General features: G+C 38.4%; 4 protein-coding genes across 4 annotated transcripts in view; 1 reads left to right on the forward strand and 3 right to left on the reverse strand.

Moving 5' to 3' along the window:
• Positions 1-23238, reverse strand: part of LOC139958666 (26S proteasome regulatory subunit 8) — a 204192-nt gene that overhangs the window by 119283 nt on the left and 61671 nt on the right. The window lies entirely within an intron of this gene.
• On the reverse strand, positions 29-5942 carry LOC139958428 (histidine protein methyltransferase 1 homolog). Its single transcript, XM_071955504.1, has 8 exons — positions 5790-5942; positions 4847-4938; positions 3299-3449; positions 2839-3002; positions 1829-1962; positions 1374-1472; positions 598-713; positions 29-409 (listed from the first exon to the last, which is right to left on the reverse strand). Exons 1-8 carry the CDS (start codon positions 5839-5841, stop codon positions 360-362), a joined length of 858 nt encoding a protein of 285 aa, XP_071811605.1. The 5' UTR covers positions 5842-5942; the 3' UTR covers positions 29-359.
• On the forward strand, positions 5951-11923 carry LOC139958431 (uncharacterized). The gene is made up of 9 exons (XM_071955507.1): positions 5951-6112; positions 6753-6858; positions 7459-7553; positions 8560-8715; positions 9331-9404; positions 9573-9633; positions 10288-10359; positions 10881-10964; positions 11517-11923. Exons 1-9 carry the CDS (start codon positions 6089-6091, stop codon positions 11556-11558), a joined length of 714 nt encoding a protein of 237 aa, XP_071811608.1. The 5' UTR covers positions 5951-6088; the 3' UTR covers positions 11559-11923.
• On the reverse strand, positions 11993-22664 carry LOC139958426 (monocarboxylate transporter 7-like). Its single transcript, XM_071955502.1, has 4 exons — positions 21933-22664; positions 19027-19173; positions 13171-13968; positions 11993-12138 (listed from the first exon to the last, which is right to left on the reverse strand). The coding sequence occupies exons 1-4, from the start codon at positions 22129-22131 to the stop codon at positions 11993-11995; spliced, it is 1290 nt and encodes a 429-aa protein (XP_071811603.1). The 5' UTR covers positions 22132-22664.

Genomic DNA, 23238 nt, shown 5'->3' on the forward strand with positions numbered 1-23238 from the left:
GAAATCGTCAAATCTTTCAAAATCAACTTTATATCACTGACAACAAGATATGCCAGGTTAAGACATCAAGCCTCTTTAGCTTTTAACAAAAATCATGATAAAAGTTTCTGTAATACAGTTCTTTTGTATTACAATACCATCCAAGAAGTTTAACATGTTGTAAAACAGTCACAGAAGAGATCAAATTTATCTCTTTAACTAATTCTTGTTGTATGTAAATGTACATTTTGATGGTTTCTAAGAATCACACTTCCATTCCTCCTACCACCTCCCTCTGCTTATTTTCATGACGAATTTCGCCAAACATCATCGTTATCGCAAGAAATTCTTGGTTTCAGTTCAATACAGACGGGTTAACATCATCTGGCTTCAGCGTTCCAATTCATCTTCAATATTTCTCTTTGGACTCCTGTTTGAAGAAAATTAAAGTTTTTTTTTTTTAAATTCAAATTAATTATGATGAAAACCATGAAAACCCTAGGCATGATGGTTTGGGTCATAAGAAGATTGACCATTTAGGAAAGTTTTTCCAAACAAGGTGAAAGTTAAACAAAATAAGTGACAAATAATAATATAGCAATGCAAGGGGTAACTCACCACCTGTTATTTTCTTGCAAGTTGTCACCGTAAAATCACCCTGGTTGTGCACATATTGTTCAAAGAGCCTAGTCCCACCTCCGACACCAAAGTAGTGAGTTTTAGCTGCGACGAATCTAGATTTGTGGAGGTCAAGGGTCAACACTCTACCCAGGTGGAGATATGGTTGTGATGCTGATACTTCGGCAAAAAGCGAGTAGCAAAAAAGCAAGTATTTCTCTAGAAATTCTGCTAAATATTACCATTTGTCTCTCAATATTTTCAGTGAACATGAAACAAGTGTAGAGGAAAATGTTTCAAGCAGTTATTAGCACTTTTAATTTTTTGCTGATATTCCATTCTTCAAAATCTACCAATCAAAAATCAAACAATCAATTAATCAATCAATTAATCAATATGCAAATGCTTGTGACATATCTTTCATATATGAGCAACCTAAATGTAAACGGGGTGTGAAAATCTGAAAACAAAGACAACTAACCCATTATTGCTCCAACTCCCCATCCCCTCCCCTTCATCCCCCTCACCTCCATCTTCTACACCTTATTGTAGAGACCTTAGTCCTTCTTGACATCAACGACTCAAGAATTCACCGAGTTGACACCAACAACTGATAAAATGCAGAATACAAAGACATTCTGGTAAGAGACCGGTAAGACTGCAATGGCAAACAGAAAGTGAGATAATGTAGTATTATTGAAACTTTAACATTTGACTACTTATCATTCCCATGCAGAATAGTTTTTCAATGATTGGATCACCGTCCAAAAGGATACATGGTCCCTCCTGGCTTTAGGCCTCTCCTCATCAGCTTGTATAAGCTCGGAACTGATTCTGTGTTGTAAATCGTCTCTGCTGTAAGAATGATGTCGTATCTGAAATGAAAAAGAGGCAATTTAGTGTATAGCTCTAATGTGTACATTGTGGGACGGTGCAAATTAATGTTCAAAATTTGTTTCCTTCAAAATCCACGGCGCTATCACTTCATCGATTACAGATGATGTGAACTTCTATGAATATTTGCTTCAAAAATATTTCCGTTCCGATCAATCCTAGAGGTTTACATTCATGCAATGTTCTACTCTTTAAACTGTTTCACTTTAGTCAAGTGATTGGATTGAACAACTTTGCATCAATGCAAATATTTCATTTCCAGCAGACTAGTCCAATACTTAAGAGTTTATCAATCATAGCCTCCCTCCCAAGTTTTGCTGCTGAAGGTTTGTAATACCTTTCTGAGGGTATGAGGTCACTTCCTGTTTGACTCCAGCCACCCGACAAGAAACGGCATTTCTGCGACATAGTTTCACTGTCTACATTTAAACTGACATTTGGTATGGTGAGATGGGAGATGACTTCTTCATTCTGGATAAAAAAACAAGATGAGAAAGTTAACATTCTTCACCGTTAACCAGGTGTCTTTTCTAGTAAATCCAGGGATATGAAATTGATGCTGAATCCGTCATGTTGACATTGAGAGTAGGTTACCCACAGACTGTATGCTTAAAGGAAGGGGTGGCATTTTAAGGGCATTTCAAAGCTTTGTTGGTTCTCTGGCAAGGGTAATGGTCAAATGTCTCGAGTCAATTAAGAAAACGTCATCTAGAAACAAGATAAAATCCAAAGCCTGCCCCCCCCCCAAGAAAAAATAACAAAAAGAACCTGTGGCAAGTCTCAATTTTTTTGCAAGCAGATGTTTTCCATGTGGATTACAGGCTATGAAATTATTGACTGATCTGATCTTGGTTGATTTTACGTTCGTGATTGTCAACAATCACAGCAGAGCATTCTTCATGCTTCTACCACAGAATAGCTAGATTCAGAATTTGAAATTATTCAGGGCGTTTCTACAAATTCTGGGATATTTTTGGGAACAGACCATAAATCTGGGGACATTTTCAAGGACATTATTAAGCAGGGTATGGCAAGTGAAATCCAGGGATATTGGTCACCTTACTACACAAGACTACAATTAATGTGTCTTGAGGTAAGTTGAGTTGAATATGTTTAACATGATCCCTGTCCACACTTTGAGGCTGTGGTATTAATGTGTGGAGCATGATGCAGAGTTCCACTCAAAATTCATCTTTCGGGTCACAGTGAAATATTTTTGTTGTCGATATTTTGCCACAAGATATCAGCCTGTGAAGAATATTACCAATTTTGGAAAATGTTATTTATACTCAAGAAACAAACACATGTGATAAGAATATTGTAATGATGAGAAATTATAAAACTTACAAAATCTTGAAAACAGACATGGTGTGCTTGTTGTTGAAGGGCATAAATTCCTGGTAAACCAGCACCACAGCCAAGTTCCAGAACAGAGAGTCCCTTTAAGGGAACTCTGGTCTCACAGAGATGCTCAACAAGGTCTACAGAACACTCCCATATTTTAAGACCTCCTGCAAGAAAAAATCAATCAATTTTATGCTGTCTAGTTACAATTAAACTATGAAAAGTAAGTGCTATTTCTTCTAAAACATATTGAGCCCACACCAACACAAGCAATTGCTTCCAAACCCGGAGCTGAAAGACATTTTTTTGTAAAAAATCAGCAACAAATTTAATATAGAATTTAGTGTTCATAGTTTTAAGAGCATCAATTTCTTCATTCTCAAATATGATTCATTAATAAGAAATACTATATTAACAGAAGATGAAAATAATTTTGTTAAATGACTTATAATAACAACCTTACCCTCATACACATTTGGTATCAGATCTGAATGGTTCTCTACTGTTTTTTTGATACAGTTATCATCACTCAATGAGGAGAGCTTTTCCTCAACTGACTTTGATCTCAGACATCTGATTGCAACTGCCTTATTGACATCTAAAACTTCATACTCCTGTTAAAAAAGAAAAGAAAGAGGAAAGCAAATGAGAACAATTTAGAGGAAATTTATCAGTGTTTTCTGGCCACAATTTTAGAGGTTGGGTGTGTGTAAGGCCTAGAATTTTGCAATTTTAGCTACTTTCTAGAAAATGCAGGTGTGTAAAAACTCTACTGTACTTGTTGGAATCAAGTTCCCTTTGGGCTTTTGCTTGTCCCTGCATTGCAACACCGGTCTAGTGGGAGCACCCAAACAATATTTGCTTTTAACAAGTAGTAATTTGGGGCTTAAATATGTCAGGTAAGGTTATTTGAATAGTAATTGTTATAAGACTAATCATGGTGTTTATGTCACAATGTTGAATGGCAGAAAAATGCAAAATCCTTTCTGTTGTAGACCTACTGGCAAAGGACAAATTCATACGAACATTTGGCTAGTGAATAGCCAGGCATGGTGTGTGTGTGAGGCATGATGGTGGAAGGGGGGGGGGGGGGGTACTTGGAGGAGTAAGAATAGGGTTACCATATTTGTTTTTGAAAAAGCAGGACACTGATCCGAGTCCTACACTGATCCGCATCATGGGGAGGGGTCTAAGGGGAGGGGTGACCCCCTCCCCTTTGGAAATTTTTTCGTTTTTCAAAGGAGCTAGAAGAACTTGAATTAAACAACAGAGAAACTGCACCGTACCCGGACGTATACGTGTACGTTCATCTCAGTGCCGATGTTCAATCACAGATTCACAACACTTCATACTTTGAATTGGCACGCGTGATACTCTGCCTAGCCTAAAACTGACATTACGTTAGATAGGACAATACTCATAATTACGGTGTGTTCACGCTATTGACTGCATTCTACTATACTTTGTGAGAGCCCGTCTGCGTGCAGGACAGTGGTGTGTGTCTCTACTGCTGTCCGTATATGGTAGGTAGCAGAGGATGCGAGTACGCATTTATTGCGTATAAATTTAGTTGGAAATCATTTGCTTGTGACTCGTGAGGCTAAATTAGGGAAAACCTGTCAATTCCTGTGTGAAATTCATGAAATCTGGATATTATTGCCAAATTGGAAAATCCACCCGGACGCCCGCGTAAGTCACCCGGACATGTCCGGGTAAAACCGTACGTCTGGTAAGCCTAAGTAAGAAGTAGTGGTAAATATGAACTAAGATTAAATTTGTTATAATTTGGATGGAACAAGTCAATATATAAAGCAGACTACCTATCAGGGAATTAAGGCTAAGGTGAACATGTATTTTTCAGGGATGCCAGGGACATAGTTTTGATATTGACCATTATGTGTCATTGCTTTGATGGGGTAAAACTGTTGAGAATATTTAAATTTTTAGCATGTTTCACCTAGTCATATGTTTAAAACTTACAATATATCTTTGCAAACAATTTATCACTTACAGCTGCAAGGATTTCTTCAGTGACCTTTGACGGTATTTCTTTAGCTGTCTCCAAGTCCTTTGATTCTAATGATGGTTTATCATCCTGAGGATCTGTATGAACAATCATGGTAAATAAAACATGATTAAACTTTCTTCCTAGTCAGAAAACCACCTTGAAAAATAAGGAAACTGGCCAAAATTACTATGAAGCTACCATAACTTTTTTAAGTAGCATAGTGGATGGAAAATCTCATGTTGAGAGACGTGCTCACACAAGTTCAACTAGGGCTTAATTTACATTGCTATGAATTATCATGAAATTTTCCATGTTTTGCTATGTCATACTGTTCCATATTAGGTTCATCCATGGATGTGTACTGGCCAAACCTGCCCAAGACTAAAATCCGGGGAGAGGGTGGGGTTCAGCCTTCACTTACAGGTAGAATATTACCAACAAATTTTTAGTTTAGCATAGCGTACATAAAAATATGCTCTGGCACCTAAACAGACAAAAAATCTTTTTGCATCAAAGTAACCTCCATTTTAGTTACCCACAATCCTCAAAAAGGGAGGGCACCCCTCCCCTTGATCATTGATGGCTTAACGCCTTTCCCCTCAGTACAAAAAAGGTGGTTGCTTCACAGGTTTAGTTCATGTCATAATTTCTATAATATTGAAAGTTTCACAAAGCTTAGTTAGGCTACATCTATCGATTTGTTTATGAATTACATCGTCTTAGAAGTTAGTGAAATGCAAGGCTTTAACCGTTGTCAATTTGCGTTATAATATTGCGCTAAGTTAAGTTACGAACTTACGAAGTTACGGTAACATTAACAAACCATTTTGATTGGTAGTTACGCGAAAAATATTCATAGGCCTAGTGTACCTAAGGGTTATTATTAGTTGAACATTCCATCCTGCTATAATTTAGATTTTACACTATTATAAAGAAAACTGTATACCATCAGCACTAATATTTTGATCTTCAAAAGAAAAATTAAATTGAAAGCTCATGATGACTGCAATGCCCCTGCACGAGCACCCAATGAAGCAGCTATTGGCTACAGTACTGTATGCCTGTGTTTATAGTTGGGAGCACCCTTATGTATGCACCTGGCACGTAAACAAACGACAATTTCACAGCACTGTACAGCAAGCGTTCATTAGCATTTGAGTTTGACTAGTTTAACCCAGTCTGACGGAGACCGACGCTTCTTGGCAAATAAACATTTGAAATTATCACGCCTAAGTTAAACATAAAATGTCGGACATAAAGAAGTTGAAGGTATTAAACTCCATAAATCTCCATAATTTCAAATGTTCCATTCTTCTTTGCTAGGCCTAAGACGCCATTGCTTGCATGGGGCTAGCCTAACTTTGGCTAGGCAATATACTGTTGAGCCTAACCATAGCGTCATTGCATTGGCTGCCATACAGTATGTTCGACCCTACTGAACTTAGTAAAAGCCTAGGCTAGTTCGTAAAAGTTGTGTATAGTTCTGTTAATTAGTGTGTATCTTTATGGTTGCACAGGTCGCAGTTGTAGAAAACTGCTAGGCTAATTAACGGATCTAGGCCTAGGCCTTTTATCTTGGAAAAATAAGCTTAAGAGCTTCAAACTAGTCTTGTGCAAGTTACCCCTGACGTTTTTGCAAATGTTTTCTCACTTGGTTTTCATTGCATGATAATGTGCCAAAATCTAATTACTAAAACTGTAATATTTCGTTTTAATTTTTTGTCCTGCCTGAGATATTTCACCCATTTGAATAGTGACATGTGGAGATACAGTACGTTGATATTAACTTTCAACAGTTGTCAGGCATTGACAAAGTAACATAGAAGCTCCTTTGTATGTCCATTTCATGCAAGGAAAACAAAATGTTTTGCATCAGGTTGTAAAACAGTTTTATTATCTTGATCAATAGATCGCAGAACTGAAGAAGGAGCTTTCAGACCGTGATCTTAGTACCAAAGGAAACAAAGCGGAGCTGGTACAGAGGCTTCAGGAATTTCTGGAAACAGAGTTAGATGGTGAGCAACAACTTGTCAAATTTAAATTCTCTCAGATATGAACAGATTAACCCCAAACTGGTTATTGACAGAATCGTCAAATGTTTGTATTTAACTGCTCTCAGATTATTGTTTCACAATTGTCATTGTCCAAATTGACCCTCCTTGATGCAGGGAAAGATATCTACGATGGAAACCTTTGTAAGATTTTCAGCTTTCTAAGCCATAGGGACAACACTGATGCACCTTATTATGGATCTAACAGTAGTGAATTAGGCAAACTACCACAAAAGACATGAGTGCAGACTGCCTTGGTCATTGTGATTTTGAACAGAGACTGCCAACATTAACTGTGATACTTTTCTCAAAACTACATTTCACTAAACTGTATATATGTACAAGCATGATTGTGTACCAGACAATGGACGTAATGTCCTTTTGAAAATGCTTTGGAAGTTTGAAAATGTATTGCAAAAAAAGTGCGTCAGAAGTTGCTCCTGAGACATCAGTGAAAGATGAGAACGAATTTTTAAAGGAAGAGAATCAACAGAATCTGAACAGATGTAGCATTTCTTGCACCAGCTTTACATGTTACAGTTCTTGTTTCTGTTATTTGCCAAGATGATTTGAATACAGAGAAGGAAGCTGTTGGCGAGGAGGAAGAAGATGACGAGGAAGAAGAAGGTGGAGATGAAATATTAGAAGAAGATGAAGCGGTACGTACAATTCATGGTCAATCCGTTGAAATTTCTGTCAGGTTGTGAATAATTCTTAGCAAGCATGAAACCCTCTTGACCACAGTCATGGTATTAGACAGGGCAAATGGTTTTTGTGGTTGTTTGTTAAACTAGAATAGAACACTAGTCAGCTTTGGGCCAGTAACACATCACATGAGGTCAACATGTGTCTGCCAACTCCAAAATAAAAGCTGCAATTAATCTGTTCTCCCGTGCTATGATTTTCTACTGGTGAACATAGTTTGGTCAATTTCAGTTCGGTTCAGTTTTGTGAACAGGCTCATTATAAAATGAATCTCAACTGATCTTCATATATACTTTGAGTCTTGCAGGAAAATAAATTTGCTTCAAAGAGTTTATATATTTTTTAAACACACTCAAGTGGCCCTTATCAGTTTTCACACTCTAAGCTTAAAGGGGTCAATTGGTTATCTCAAAATTGCCTTAAGGGGTGAACAGGATATATCTTAAATGGCCTTATTCTATGTGATTTATACTAGTTGTGAATATATTTCACAGTGTTTAAACAATGTCATGTCTCATTCATTAATAACAATTATTAAAGGGATTGTTGGTGGCAGAGCTGATTTGCGAACTCAAAATTTGTCAAAGAAAAATGTCCATTTGCTAAGATCTATTGTATGTGTCTTTATTTCACCTACAAAGACTGTTCTTTCTGGATATTTAACTCACTTGCTCAGATACAATATTAAGCAAATTACTAGCAAGGAACACAAATGTCAACTGACCTTGTGGTTTCATTAATGATGATACAAAGTAACAATCAAATATGATTAATTCCCACCAATATGATAATATCTTGATAGATTTTTGAAAATAATTGCTGCACAAAATGCAAAGTTATTGTTAAGTGTTAAGAGAACCTCAACAAATAGCATTATTGGAATACTAAATTACTCGTTGGTTATTCAGTATATTTGCAAATGTGGCTAAACCGTTATCTTTGCTCTGATTTTTGTGACAGGAGGAAGTTGCAAAAGTCTTAATTGAGGAGGAGGAGGAGGATAAATCTGTCGTAGAGGAGACAGAGAGTGTAAAACCACAGGTACAAGAGGATAACCCTGTCACCACAGAAACAGCAAAGAAGGTCAAAATAACAGCACCAGCATCAGATGTAGAGGTAAACATTGTTGCCAATTACTTTATTTTCATTACATCTCTTGGCTATCTTATTTGCCGGAGTTAGAAACATCAAATTGGGTAATGTGGTAGGTAAAGGGATCTTATGAAATGGAGGGCTTACTGTTTCATTAGAACACTGGACAGTCAGTGAGCTCAGATGAGTCTAATAAATGGCGGCAGGCGATAGTGTCTGAGATAAATGGCGGCAGGCGATAGTGTCTGAGATAGATGGCGACAGTCCTGCCCAAGTACTGCTTGCCTCTCTCGTTACATTCGATGATTAAAATTTACGATCAGAATTTGTCGGTTCAATCTATGAAGCAAAGTTGTCTTAAGAATGGAAGGATTCCCTCTGACCTCAGTCAGAATTGAACTCTTGCTATGTCATTCTCCAAGGCAAAAACCAAGGAAAATGAATGCTAGAATTGTTTCTACAGGCTATTCTGTTTTTAAGATAATAACTTTAAATCTGTGCACATTAATGGTTGCTATGGCCTGGCCCAGTTCTGGATGTGTCCTCCATTTTGTTGTCAGTGGCCTTGTCTAGTACAACACCTATTATAAGAATGTCTTAATCGGCTTGTATAATCCTTGTGTTTTTCTTTTTGGACAGAGGAAAAAACTAAGAGCTGAGAAATTCCAAACACCACTCCCAGATGTGGACAGGAAAGCTGCTCGAGCTAAACGGTAGGTCAATTTATAAATAACATCCATTGCCGTTAGATTTGCCAGTTAACTCCCTCAAGGTGTAATGTTCGCTGATTTCACTGGCCAACGTTACCTTCATTTTATAAATCATTGATAGATTTGTTTTGTTTTTTGTAGACCTGTCAATTTTCTTCATCGTATTTACAGGTTTGGTGAGTCCGTGCCAGAAAACAACAGTACTAAAACATTCTCAGGAAAAACAACAGTGGTGAGTAATAATTAATATTAGTTGACAAGATGCGATATTACGCCTTCTAAAAAGTTGTTGAAAGTTGTATAAAAGATTATTACTGAAGCATGTGGTCAAAGGGACCACAGATGCAAGAATATTTACAGACAATGGGTAAGGGACTATTAGCCAATCAAATCACAGGAAGTTTAGAAAAGTATCATTGACTATTTTGGGTTTTTTGAAAAGAAAGAAATAGGTCCATTCATAGCAGTGTAAGGGACTATTAGCCAATCAAATCACAGGAAATTTGGAAAAGTATCATTGACTATTTTGTTTCATTAGAGAAATTGCGGTATCTTGAAAAGAAAGTAATATGTCCATTCATATAAGGTATCACGTAAAAAAAAGCCAAAGCCAAGTGCTAAGCCAATTAATATGTATTGTTGTTTATGTGTTATCAGAAAATAATCATGGACTCCTTTGTGAAGCGGGAACAATCGTGATACAAATAACAATCTGACACTTATGTAGTAGGTGATAATCTATTTTGAAGAATGAAAGAAGAATGCAGACACTTGTCAAATTAAAGTTTTACATAATATGAGTTTCTGACAGAGTTAGTTTTATGGCACATACAGAATGCCAAGTAATACCCACATGCAATAAAATCATTGTTCTTGTTCAATATAGGGTCCAGAAACAGACAGGTTGAAGAAGAGAGCAGAAAGATTTGGAACAAACGTGTCACCTGTAGCAATGAAGGTATGTTAAAGTGTGAGGTGAAACACACATGACTGAGGGGACAGGCAAGACTGACGGACTTGACTACTGGAGGGGGAGGGGAGAGTCAGGCAAGACTGATGGATTGGATGACTTGGGGGGGGGGATTCACGCAAGACTGACTGGACGACAGGGGGACATAGGCAAGATTGACAGACTTGACAAGGGGGGCGGGGTGGAGAGTCAGGCGATTCTGATGGATTGGATGACTTGGGGGGGGGGGGAGTCAGGCAAGACTGACAAAGGAGAGACCAACTGGGCAACAAGGAGACATAGGCAAGACTGACGGACTTGACAACGGGGGGGAGGGGGTGAGAAGTCAGGCAAGATCTATCTGTCTATCTATCGCAAAAGTTTGTACATAAGTTTATTGTCATTTCTCATAACATATATTTGTATCCTAAGATACACGGTCATAGATTATTAAGTAAGAATGTCATCATCAAGTCAATCTATCTATCTGTTCATGGTTGGGGTTAACCCTCCATCTATCTTCCCTTCAGGTAGAGGAAAAGGAAAAACTCTTAAAAAGAAAACAGAGATTTGGAGGAATTGTAGCAGTTACAGGTTCAACAACAGATCTCGAGGTAACTTATATGCTTACCCATTCTTACCAACTCACTGTAACCAGATTCTTCTGGGCGCCCCATATTTGAGCGATTTTTAACATTAATGATAACACGGTTCAGGATCTGATCTTTCAATCCCTCTTCAGAGGGAACACTCACATGAACATGGGTAACACTCAGTGTGCGTAATTAATCATTGCCGTAGGTATTCCCTCACCTTGCTTGACCTTGCCTTACTCGTGTTTAAGTTAGTGCATCGGGACACAGATCGCGATATCGGTGTCTGTTTGAAGACCAGCTCTTATTACCTCAGGGTCACACCAAATCAATGGGAAAGCACCTACAATGACATCTTTGTTTGCTAAGAGAATAGCGCAAATTTACACTTTAACCACGACATATAATGGAATTGTGAACCCTGTACTCTAAACAATGGGCTTTGTACATCTTTTATTCATTGTATGAAACTAAGCCCCAAAAAAAAGAAAAATAGGCAAACAATATTAGCTCGTTCTAAACATGCCAATCTAAAGAATAGAAAAATGTTATTTTGATTTCATTCACACACAGGCCAAGAAGAAAAAGAGAGCGGAAAGATTTGGAGAAGCTTGAAGAAGGAGCTTTCCAAAGATTCTTCTATTCTGATGCCAAATTTTATCAAAACTGGTTACCATCTGGCAAAAGAATTGCTGCCTACAAACAAGATTTGCAAATAGCAATATAACTTCTTTTGACTCAAATCTCACATAGACGTGGAGAGCGATTTCTCGTACACTGTTTTTTATTACCGTTTGTCACCTTTGCTCTATGTGAAGGTCGGAAGAGAAATTCAGTCATCATGGTACTTCCTACTTCTGTTTGTATTGACTTTGTTCCTACAAAGTTTTATTTTAGTACTTTGTAGTCAACAATCAAATGAGCCCATGTATCATTAATCTGATCTCTTACATATGATATCTTAAAATGACCATTCACAATTTCAATAATTTCTGTCATCTTTATAGAGTTTTGTTGTACATGATAAAAACCACTCATTCCTTGATCAATCAAGGACCCCTCGAGTGGGACTTTTTCCATCCTTTCTTTGTTGTAGACAAAATCCATAGCAGTGAAATTGCAGCATTGAGAAGGCACACGACTGCCAAAAATCCAAATACCGCCTGAAAATTCCCTGAAATATCTCTCAAGAATCCTAAAAGAAAAAAATAAGAAAATGATTTAATAACTTTCAAAGAATGGTGAACATAAATTGACATTCTTTTTTCAATGCAATGACTAACATTATGCAAATGCATGTTTTCATAGTAAACCTATATTTATGGTCATCCTTCCTTACTTTGTGTTTTACAATAAGATTACATTTTTTCATGATGTCAATACTCTTTTACCATTCTTGATGACACTCGTCCTCAAACATTAATTTCTGATGAAGCTTTATTACAAAACTATGAAAGTTACTTAGGGGGGGGGGGGAGGCCCTGTGTGGTTGATGGTAGAGTGCAAGACTGTTAGGATTTAGTTTGGTGAGGTCAGAGAATGTGTACATGTGTAGGAGACAGTCTCAATACGTGTTTGCTGATGAATTTCGGAAAGCAAACTTCCTAAGCAGATTCAATGTTTTTTATTCTAAATTCACTTTGACCATGACGTGTTATGAAGAAAAGCTGTCCCAATCAATGAAATTTATTTTCTTTTGCCCTTATGGCGCGAACGATTTACCGTAAAATCACTGCGACCACCAAAAGCATGTTCATTACACAATATACTTGTATCGTCCACTTTTTGTACCCAATTTCACGGAGAAAACTCTGAAAACACCTGTTTATTCCTTGCAATGAAAGGAAAAAACTACATTCGCAAGCTACATCGGTAAGACCGAAAGAAAGATACTATTCAAGAGAATGGACCTAACAGGCTAGCACACATGCCTAACAGTCGTAAACAAAACAGAGATTTGATTGGCTAATGATCTGTTGGGCTGGGCTTTTAAATTTTTATTGAAATTTGCAGATCTATGGACTTGTTAAAAAATCTCTGGCGAATTTCATTCAGCTATAAATTTTTAACGACATGTAACTCAATAAAAAATATATGAAAATTGCATAGAACAGGGTTATTTTCACTGAGCTTTTAGGGCAGTAAGCTGGAAAGGTCGAAGTATAAATTTGGCAAACACACATTGAGACTTAAAGAGAAAAATGGAAGTATAAATTGAGATTGATACCTGCTACTATTCCTCCAGTGAGTGTGGACAGTATGTAACCACTGTAGAGCCATGTTACAGCAGATTTAAAATATTCATCACTCACCACTAACCCTAACATAGTAAATCTTCCCGACCCTTGGAAGCCTATGCAAAAGCCACTCATCACAGAGGAAGTAGCAAGTCCAGCGAAATCTGACCAGAAAAATGTTGTCAAGTAAGAAAATGCGATGATTAAGGAGGGTATGGTAAAGACGATTAGTGGGTGGAGACTATCAAAGTTTGCCACCATTGCTAGAAATATTTTACCCAACAAGCCAGATGTTCCTCCTATTGTAGACAATAGTGCAGCTCGGTTGGGTTCCAGACCCATAGATTCTCCATAAGGTACGAGATAGATTGCCCAAGCAACGAAACTCGTCTCTACTAAAAGGGATAGAACAAAGAAAGCTATGAAAGGTGGCTGCTCAAAAAATATTGCAAAGTGCGACGACCATCTCTGGTGATCGTCGTGCGAGACTTGGTTAAATTCCTCATCGTCGTAGTCAGCACCTACGGAGTTATCAACACTACTACCACTACTGCACGTTGTCGTAATTAAGCCAACAATGGCTGTATTCCACAGAAAAGCGCCAAAAATACTCAGGCCGTCGGTCGTTCCATACAGTTCTTCCAAGAAAGACATAATAAGAGGAAATACTGCAATGCCAAAGTTTGTTCCCAAGCAGCTCATAGCATAAGCTCTTGCGTATGATCCGTCACTGAAAGTGGTTTTCAAATTGATTACTGTGACATTGAGTAAAATACTCAAACCAGCACCTGAAAGTAGACAGATAAGATATCGCTTTACTTTAGTGGTACCACGCGGTAGCTAAGTACTCTGTGTATTTGATTACTAACAAGAGCTACAACCAGGCATGAGCTTTTCCCGCGAATTCGCGGATTTCTTTTATACCTCCGAGATTTACACCTCTCAATTTCCGTGAATTTTAAACAACAGCGTTACTGTATCAGTTGATCGGTCGTTCACATGTTTTTCATTACCAGTGCATTGTATATCCACTCCCTGCAGGGGGGCAAAAACTATTATCCTAACAAACTGTATCATACGCAAACTGGAGCCTATACCGCAGTTTTTCTCTGGATTTCGTAACGTTCCCAACATTATTGCAACATATTTTCAAATATTTTAGTATCATTAGAGAAGGGCCAACTGAGGAGAAGTGTAATGCTGTAGCTGCTGAACATTAGGCCTATTCCAGATTAAAAGTGACCAATTGGTACATTTTATGAACAATGACTTTTTGATTATGTGTCGCTATCATTGAAAGAATCAAGTAGGGTAAAAACAACAGGCTAGGCATGTGGCTTCAGCAGGTGCGTATCCGGGGGGGGGGGGCGTTGGGGGCGCGCGCCCCCCGGGTAAGAAAAAGAGAAGAGAAAAAAAAGAGAAGAAAAAGGGAAAAAAGAGGGGAAAAAAGAGGAGGAGGAGAGGAAGGAAGGGAAAAGAAAAAGAAGAAAGAGAGAAAAAGGAAAAAAAGAGGGAGTAAAAGCAAAACGCGAAGACACCGGGAAGAGAAAGAAGAACAGTGACATCATTACAGCGCTGAAGGGTAGCCAGTGACGGATCAATGATTTCGTAAAAGTGTGACTCACCCTACCCCTTACACCGACAACTCCATTTTTTGACGTTTCCATTTTCCTCTCTCACTAATGATCTATATATATACTATATATGGTCTATCATAACGCGTGTGTAGAATTGTGCTATGAAACCAACTGTGGCTGGTCTCGAACTCGACCGTGTCGTCGGGGAACATGACGCATTTTGGGATGGGGGCGACCGCCCGCCCCCCCCCATTCAGCATTTTTTTAAATGATATCGCTAAGTAATTTCAAAATAGAAAGTGCTTACAAGCAACTTACAAGGCCTGGGAAGTGTCATTTCCAGCGATCTGGGAGACATTTTCGGCCAAAATTTGCTTGTACGCTTCGCGCCAACCTGTGGTGGCGCTACGCTTAGATAATTTGCCTACAGGCTTCGCCCCTCCCTTGGCAAATTCCTCGCTACGCGCCTGTTCGAATTTGTAACGCAAACAGCAGATATCACATCATATCAGTGAGCATGAAAATGGCGTTCCAGGATGAAAAGCCTCAAAACTGTCCGACTTGCCTGAAAAAATAACCAAAGCTTTTCGCGCGCTTCGCGCGCGTTCAACGTGTTCATGTCAATATCATATAAGCAAGCATCTGTTATTACATCGCATGCCATCATGTACCGTACGGTCCGTTAAAATTGCGCAGTATACCGCGGGATGCTAATGTAAACAACGACATGTCTCATGTAGATGTATAAAAAGCATGGAGGTCCAATTATGTCAAAACTCTCTTTTACATTAGTAATGGCGAATTAGGGCCTGCACCCCCGCCGCGCAGTGGCGGAGCGTCCATATGGTCAGGGGGCGGATGCCCCCTGACGGACTCAAATGGACTGCTGGCGCCTTTTTCAGCTCTTTACCACTTTTTACTTATTCTAGATTATTGACTTTTTTATTGCGCTCTCATCTACTTATTGACATTTGTCACATTTTGTTGGTGTAATTTGGCGATGACACCTTATTCTTCGTTTATCTGCAAATTAGCCAGGCCCGGAAAGGGTCATTTCCGGCGATCTAGGGAGTATCTTTACTCAAAAATTTTCTGTACGCTACGCGCCAACCAGTGGTGGCGCTCCGCTTAGATAGTGTCGAAAGCGCCCCTTCAGACCATTCTCGCCACTCCTGACCAATACCCCTAGCTCCGCCACTGCCGCCGCGCCTCCTACGCCTATGTGTGTAGTGTTCGGTTTCGGAAATATCTGCTATTTTTTCATTTCCTTCAACCAAGTTTTATAATAGCCGTTATAACAGGTTTTAATATTTGTACACCAATAAATTAACTGTGTCTGAATTTTCGAAAATTTCTGACCAACATTCTACATCACACTTCCCTCTACTCGTGCAATTTTGACCGGCCTGTTAGGGGTTGAAGGAAGTTTTTTTCTATATTGGTTGTCCATAGATGAATTTTGTACAACATTATGGGTATGTTTTGAAGTGAGTTTATTCACGAGAAATGTGAATTTTCAAATTCTGAACAAATATGGGGCTTAAAACCTTGAAAAGTGGGGCTGACGGGTATTGTGGGCCGCGACGTAGAATCACCTACAAAAGCAAAGACCCACAGGAGATGCGATCAGGTCGAACATGATGTGTGCCGGGTTGACAATCTTCAAAATGGTTATGGATGGAAAAAAAAAAAAACTATTAGGAAATACTTGGTTCTCAGACAAAAAGTGTACATCTGGTTGGTCATTTCAAGCCCGAGAAGTGCCGTTTCCGGTGATCTGGGGGGTTTCAAAACAAGAAATTTTCTTGTACGCTGCGCGCCAACCGATGGTGGCGCTCCGCTTAGATAGTAATTCGCGCCCCCCGGGTTTGAAAATCCTGGATACGCGCCTGTTCAGTGTGCACATTTTGAGGGTGTTACTAAAACGAATGACAATTGTGTTACACATAACGAATGACAATATGTATGTAACGCGAACAGTGGCGTAGGAAGGTACTTTTGAGTGGGGGGCTGAAGACTGATGGCCAGCCTGGGGGAGGGGTCTAAGGGGAGGGGGTGTCCCACTCCCCTTTGGAATTTTTTGCATTTCCAGGTGGCCTCAGATGTAATTTGGTGCAATATAGCACACTTCAACACCCACTCCATTTTGTAAACTTAAGTTTGTATTTTCACCTGGCCTTAGATGCAATTTGGTGCTCCAAATGAGATTTTTATTCTCATTTGAAAATGAAAAAGGGGTTTTCTGGCTTGCGAACCGGGGGGGGGGCGGAATGATACTTCCGCCCCTCCACATTTTTCACTGGGGGGGGGCTGGCGCCCCCCCCCCCCCGCCCCCCCCGGTTCCTACGCCCTTGAACGCGAAAATGGCAAACTTATTTCGTTGTCTAAACTAACTTGGTTGTTGTCTAAACTAAAGTTGTTGCTGCTCACGGTTTTACCATGCTGTTGCGCAAAGTCACGTTGATGTCTAACATTCCGTTGTCTAAACATACGTCGTCTAAACTTAAGTCGTTGCTATCGGCGCTGTTCAAAATTGCTCAACCGCGTCATGTAAACCAGAATTCAAAATGCATTGAGGTTGACTTCAGTACACTAGAACTCAGTACACTTCGGCGTTAGTATAGTATCACCCACAAAGTTAAGATTTTAATTTACCCAGACTCGTCCCTGTACAACTAAACACCAGACAACTACTTGGCTTCGTGATTCCTAGCTTGCCATACAATATGCTCAAAATTCCAAATAGCTACGAGACTAATGATGAGCTATTGAGTTAAATTTGTCCTAGAATTAAGTGAGATTCAAAAAAGATCAGCGATATCCAGCTCTCGCTTGCGGTCATCATGTAAATCCTCTGGTTATAAATCACTGGTGTTATTTACTGGTACTATTTCACTGTTAAAAATGATTATAATTACTGGTATGAATAAATAATCCAAAATATTCAATGTAGAGAAAAAAATAGAGGTGAATAAAAGGACATTTTCCTTTACAACTTTTGGGCTAGCAAATCAGCTCTGCCACCTGGCAAACCATCCCGTAAATAATTGTTATTAATGAGATCTTCTTGATATTGTTTATACACTGAAATAGTTGCACAACACATGCCAAAGCAAACGTCATCTAGTATAAATCAGAGAAAATGGCTAATTTAGGACCCTTTTGAGATAACGTATACTGACCCACAAGCCAAATATTTCCACCCTTTGAAGCTCAAAGGGCATGCGTGAGTGTATTAAAGCAAGACTATTGATTCTTGGAAGCTGATTTCATTCCCTGGATGACTACATTTTGTTAAATGTCCCTTCACAAAACTAAACTGAATTTGACAAAACTATGTCCACCAAAAGAAATCATAGCATTCGAGAATTCACAATATATATATATATATATATATATATATATATATATATATATATATATATATCGTGATAAAGAATCAGGACTGCTGTACTTACCAAGGCATATACTTATTTATATATATATATATATATATATATATATATATATATATATATATATATATATATATATATATATACTTATTTATATATATATATATATATATATATATATATATGTAGTTTTACATTTGGAATGCTTAAAAGGTTTTCAGACTTTGATACCCGTTGACCTCATTTGACCATTTCAATAGGGTTCTTGCACTCATCACACTGAATCTAAATACTAAGTATGAATTAGTTCAAGAAAGATGTATTTCTTGAGTTATCATGTATACAAGACTTTCAGACTTATGACTTAAATGTTGACCACAAGTGACCTTCGACCTCCACTAATTTTTAATAGAGCTCTTCTCAATATGGGACATCAATTTGCCAAGCATGAGATTTCATCAAAGCTCTTCTTGAGATACGTGTTTCAGTGTTTCCACAGTTTGACCTCAGGTGACCTAGCATGACCTTTGATCGCAGCCAAAAACATTAGCAGCTTTACTCAATGTGGTGCATCTATCATTTGATCCAACTTTAGAATACTGAGTTATTATGTTTACAAGCAAAAGCGTCACACACACGCACACGGCATTATGAAGATTCATTTTGCTTTCAGAAAGGAATACAAAATGGAGTGACCTCGATGTATTATCCTAAAAAAAAAAAATTCCTGTTGCAGCTAGTGTAGATTTTGTTTCAAAATATGGAAATTTGTTCAATCCATTTATCGTTGCATTCTATATATACGTTTATGTGAGAGCTCAGTAGAGGCTACACTATACCGATGAATTCTGCACGATTTTACTGGCGCCTGTACCTGATAGTGACGTCATAAGCAGGGATAACCATAGGGAGATATTCAATGTCCAAGCCAAACCTATGTACCCAAGTCCAACGCAGAAACCAGCGAGGGTCGCGTAAAGCCGTGTTTTCTCGGAGCGTAAGAGAACTGTCACAAATGGTGCTGTTGAAAAATTATATAAAAAGAAAAAAAAATGATCAATATGGAAAATTATGGGAAAATTCGCATGGTGGTATAGTTAAATTTATATTATAATGATTTAGATTACACATTACTTAGTGTAACTCATGAAATACCGATAAAAAAATTGGAAATAATGACCATTCGTGCCCAATCTGAAAAGTGTTTTTCATATTGACCCAATTTGACAATGAGTAACACCTGGAACACTCTTAAACAACACTCTAAACAGCTCGAAAACAACACTCGAAAAAACACTCCATAACAACACTCCATAACAACACTTGAAAAGACAGCTCGAAAAGACAGCTCGAAAACAACACTCGAAAACAAAACTCGAAAACAACACTCGAAATCAACACACGAAAACAATCGAAAACAACAATCGAAAAAACACTCGAAAACAACACTAAAACCGACGCTCGAAAAAACCACTCGAAAAAACACTTAATAACAACACTCTAAATCATCACTCTAAATCAACACTCTAAAACAACACTCTAAAACAACACTCTAAAACAACACCCGAGCTTTCATGTTGGGATTGACTGCGGGAGAGAAACGGAAGTACAATGTTAGTACATTATCATAAAAGAATATATTGATCTTTGTAGTTGTATAAACTACAATATACACGAGATGGGGCAATGGATTGTAAACTGTTACAATACAACATGTCGTAGGCAATATGACCATTTAGAACAATGAGACATTCCTTTAAGCATCCACAAAAGCTGTTATGTTGTATCAAAATATAGATAAGATTTAGTACGATAAGTATGCCCGGGCATTGCTTCCCATAATAAAAAAGACAACATAAACCAATTGTGATTTTCGATGGAATATTTATTCGAGGGGTATAACCTGTCCAACAGGACCATTACGAACAAATGAGACATACTTAAAAGGCATTGAAGACTCGCGCACAAAGAAACGTTCATGTCGGTAATCTGACCTAGTTTCGAATGAGGTGTAACAGAAGTGTTAGACACCACCATCGATCCCAGAAAATACACAGCTTGCTACCGACGGTAATAATATATATTCGAATTAATACGCGTATATATTCGAATTAATACGCGTATATGTTATGTGGTGTTTGTTCCACATGGCTTGCCATATACGTAGCAGCGATGGACATCTCAGGTCTAGATAAAAGATAAAAAGGTATCGCATTTCATTACTGTCTGCATTTTGTATCGACAATTAGAAGAAACCTTCACTTTTGAGTGTTAGCTCAGTGGTTAACGCCGGTGCCTTCCAATCATAAAGGTCCCAGGTTCGAGTCATATCAAAATTAATGTATGTCGTCCAGTTTCAGAGTTGTTGACAATTCATAATCATGGACGTTATATATGTATGTAAGAGATTGGCCTCGGTCAGCTTGCGGCTTTGATAAGTCAATGAGGCTTCTTCGCGAGTTCATGCTTGCAGGGGGATCTAAAATACATACATACTTGCAAGCAACGGAAAGTTAACTATTTCAGAGCGTGGCACGCGGTTTGGGGCGAGTCTTCAATGCCTTTAAACCATCTTCAACAAAGCTGGGTTTTTTTGTATCAAAAGGTAGATAAGATTTAGTGAGATAAGTAAGATAAATAAGTAAGCCCGGGCTGCGATTTTTTTCCCAAACAGGTTTGCAATTGCGTGTAAATAGGCGCTCATGATTGGTCGGAAAAGTTACGTCATCACGATAGAAACCTTCACTTCCAGGTAACCAAAGTGTCTGCATCCGTCCATTCGTTGCAGTGATGCCCATTATTGATGCTGACGTCATGAGCAATCTGATTGGCGGAAAACTCCGTAATTGCAAACCTGTTTGGGAAAAAAATTCGCGCCCGGGCTAGCAACTCTTTGCTTCCCATCAACAACAAAAAAGACAAAGAAACCAATCGTGATTTTCGTTGGCATATTAATTCGAGAGGTTTGGTTAAACTGCCATTTCTTTGCGACTACATGCAAAAGGATACTGTCAAAACAAATATTTTCAGTTTACAATATGCCATAACGGGCAATTTCAGTAAAAGACAGCATTTTGCTGTTTCTACAGTTGAATACACGTCAGAATTAAACCAGCATCTCTAAGTTAATAGATACAATTTCAGATAGCTATAGTACTACTAGGCCTATATATACTATGATAATTAGCATGTAACACAGGGTGTATGTTAATTACGGAAATAATTAATTGCCATGGTAACTTGGTAACCCCACTAACCATGCATTGTGTTCTTATTAACGTCGAATAGCCCCCCCCCCAAATAAAAATTCATGTGACATATTTTCCTACTGGTACATGTCAGAAACAACGAAATCCGCTGGCACTAGACCTAAACTACAAACAGAGTAATGCGCCCCCGGGGTTAGAAAATCCTGGATACGCGCCTGTCTTTTATTTATAACAGAATGTAAAGCCTTTATGCAATTATATGGCGTTATAAAACTTATAAGCCTAGCTATACCTAAAATGATACAAATTTGTAGGACAGAGACACCGGTATGAGGATCGCAATGCACATTTCAAATCCATTTATTCCTTCTGTCAGTCTAATTGATGACCGACACAGAAATCAAGATCGAGACATTTAAATCAGAAACTATAAAAAATGGTCTAATTGACCACGAAAAGAATCGAAATTGCATGGTATCCAGCCCCAGCTGGGCCTATACACACACACTCACTTAGGAATGGGGCGATTTGTGAGCGGAAGGATTTATTGTCTTATTGGTGCTCTACTTACTTGCTAAGTAACAAGAGGCCAGTTGCCATGTAAAGATCCATCCTACGGTACGATATGGCAAATCACCCTGGGATACCACAGGTTCCACGATTACACCAAACGATTTGGTAACACCATCAAAAAACATCATGTGTAGAAACCGCGCGATAAATGCTCGCGAACTAATAATAGACCAGAGGCTGCGATTTTCATTCCCCATATTTGTATCTTGTAACTTCTTTAACAAAACTAATTCAATCTTAAATACGCAACTGTTTTCATCTAGAACTCGGTTCTCTATCGCTTATTCTGTTTGCATACTGTACATTACAGGTGAGCGACATGCTAGGCTTTGTTAATTACGGAAGCCTCTAAGTACTATCAACTATTTCTCCCAGGTCAATTGAAGGCGCTTTGTCAATATCAATGAAATACGTACATTATATGAACGCAGCTTCTTTGCGAGCTAAACGTTTTTTAAAGAAATATTGCAAATAAATTCAACATGCATTCTTACTAAAGTGCGTATAAATTCAACTTACTTATTAAAGTAGACCTTACTGCACACACATCCTCACGCCGAGGTAGTCAGAACTGCTCTAAACTAACTTAATCTAAACCATACTGACTTTGTACAGACAAGCATTAGAAGCAACACAATTAGCTATGAAGGATCATCAGTGTTGTTGGTATGTGGATCATAGAGATGAAGTCATATGAATTGTGAGTCAAATTAGTTAAACATGCCTGAACTATTGTTGAAATGAACGGATGGAATGACTTAGTGAATGACTTGGTAGGTGATGCAATGGGTTAGCAACACGAGGATCATGCAGGTTAAACCTTAACCAAAGAAAGCATTGGATGGTGCGTGGCGGGAAATCGGGCTTGGGGGGTGGGGTACAAAAGTACTAACACTGAAAGTCTCCCCTCAACCTTTAACTGTTGTTTGAGTGGGAATATAGCCGACCGATTTTACTTTCGCCGGCTTATTGAGAAAGCCTCAAATATAGTATAACTGCAATTGTAAACGAGGCTATAGTTTTTACTACAGTTTTAATATTGCCCTACAAGAGCACATTATGCTCTGTAAGGCTATCCCGGGACCATGAATATACCGTAAACGAATTGATATAAATGAACGATTCCAGACAACAAACTTGACTATTGAAAATATTAAGAGCACATACACACAAATCCTACAAAATAGGAACCAATAAGGTCGAACATAATGGTGCCACTAAGTAAATAAAAATAAATCTTCCCTTTATACACCAGCCACGTGATGATATCTTGCACAAAGCGGTCATAACGGGTCATGGAAGAT

This window comes from Apostichopus japonicus, chromosome 18, assembly GCF_037975245.1.
Source record: "Apostichopus japonicus isolate 1M-3 chromosome 18, ASM3797524v1, whole genome shotgun sequence".
NCBI lineage: Eukaryota > Metazoa > Echinodermata > Holothuroidea > Aspidochirotida > Stichopodidae > Apostichopus > Apostichopus japonicus.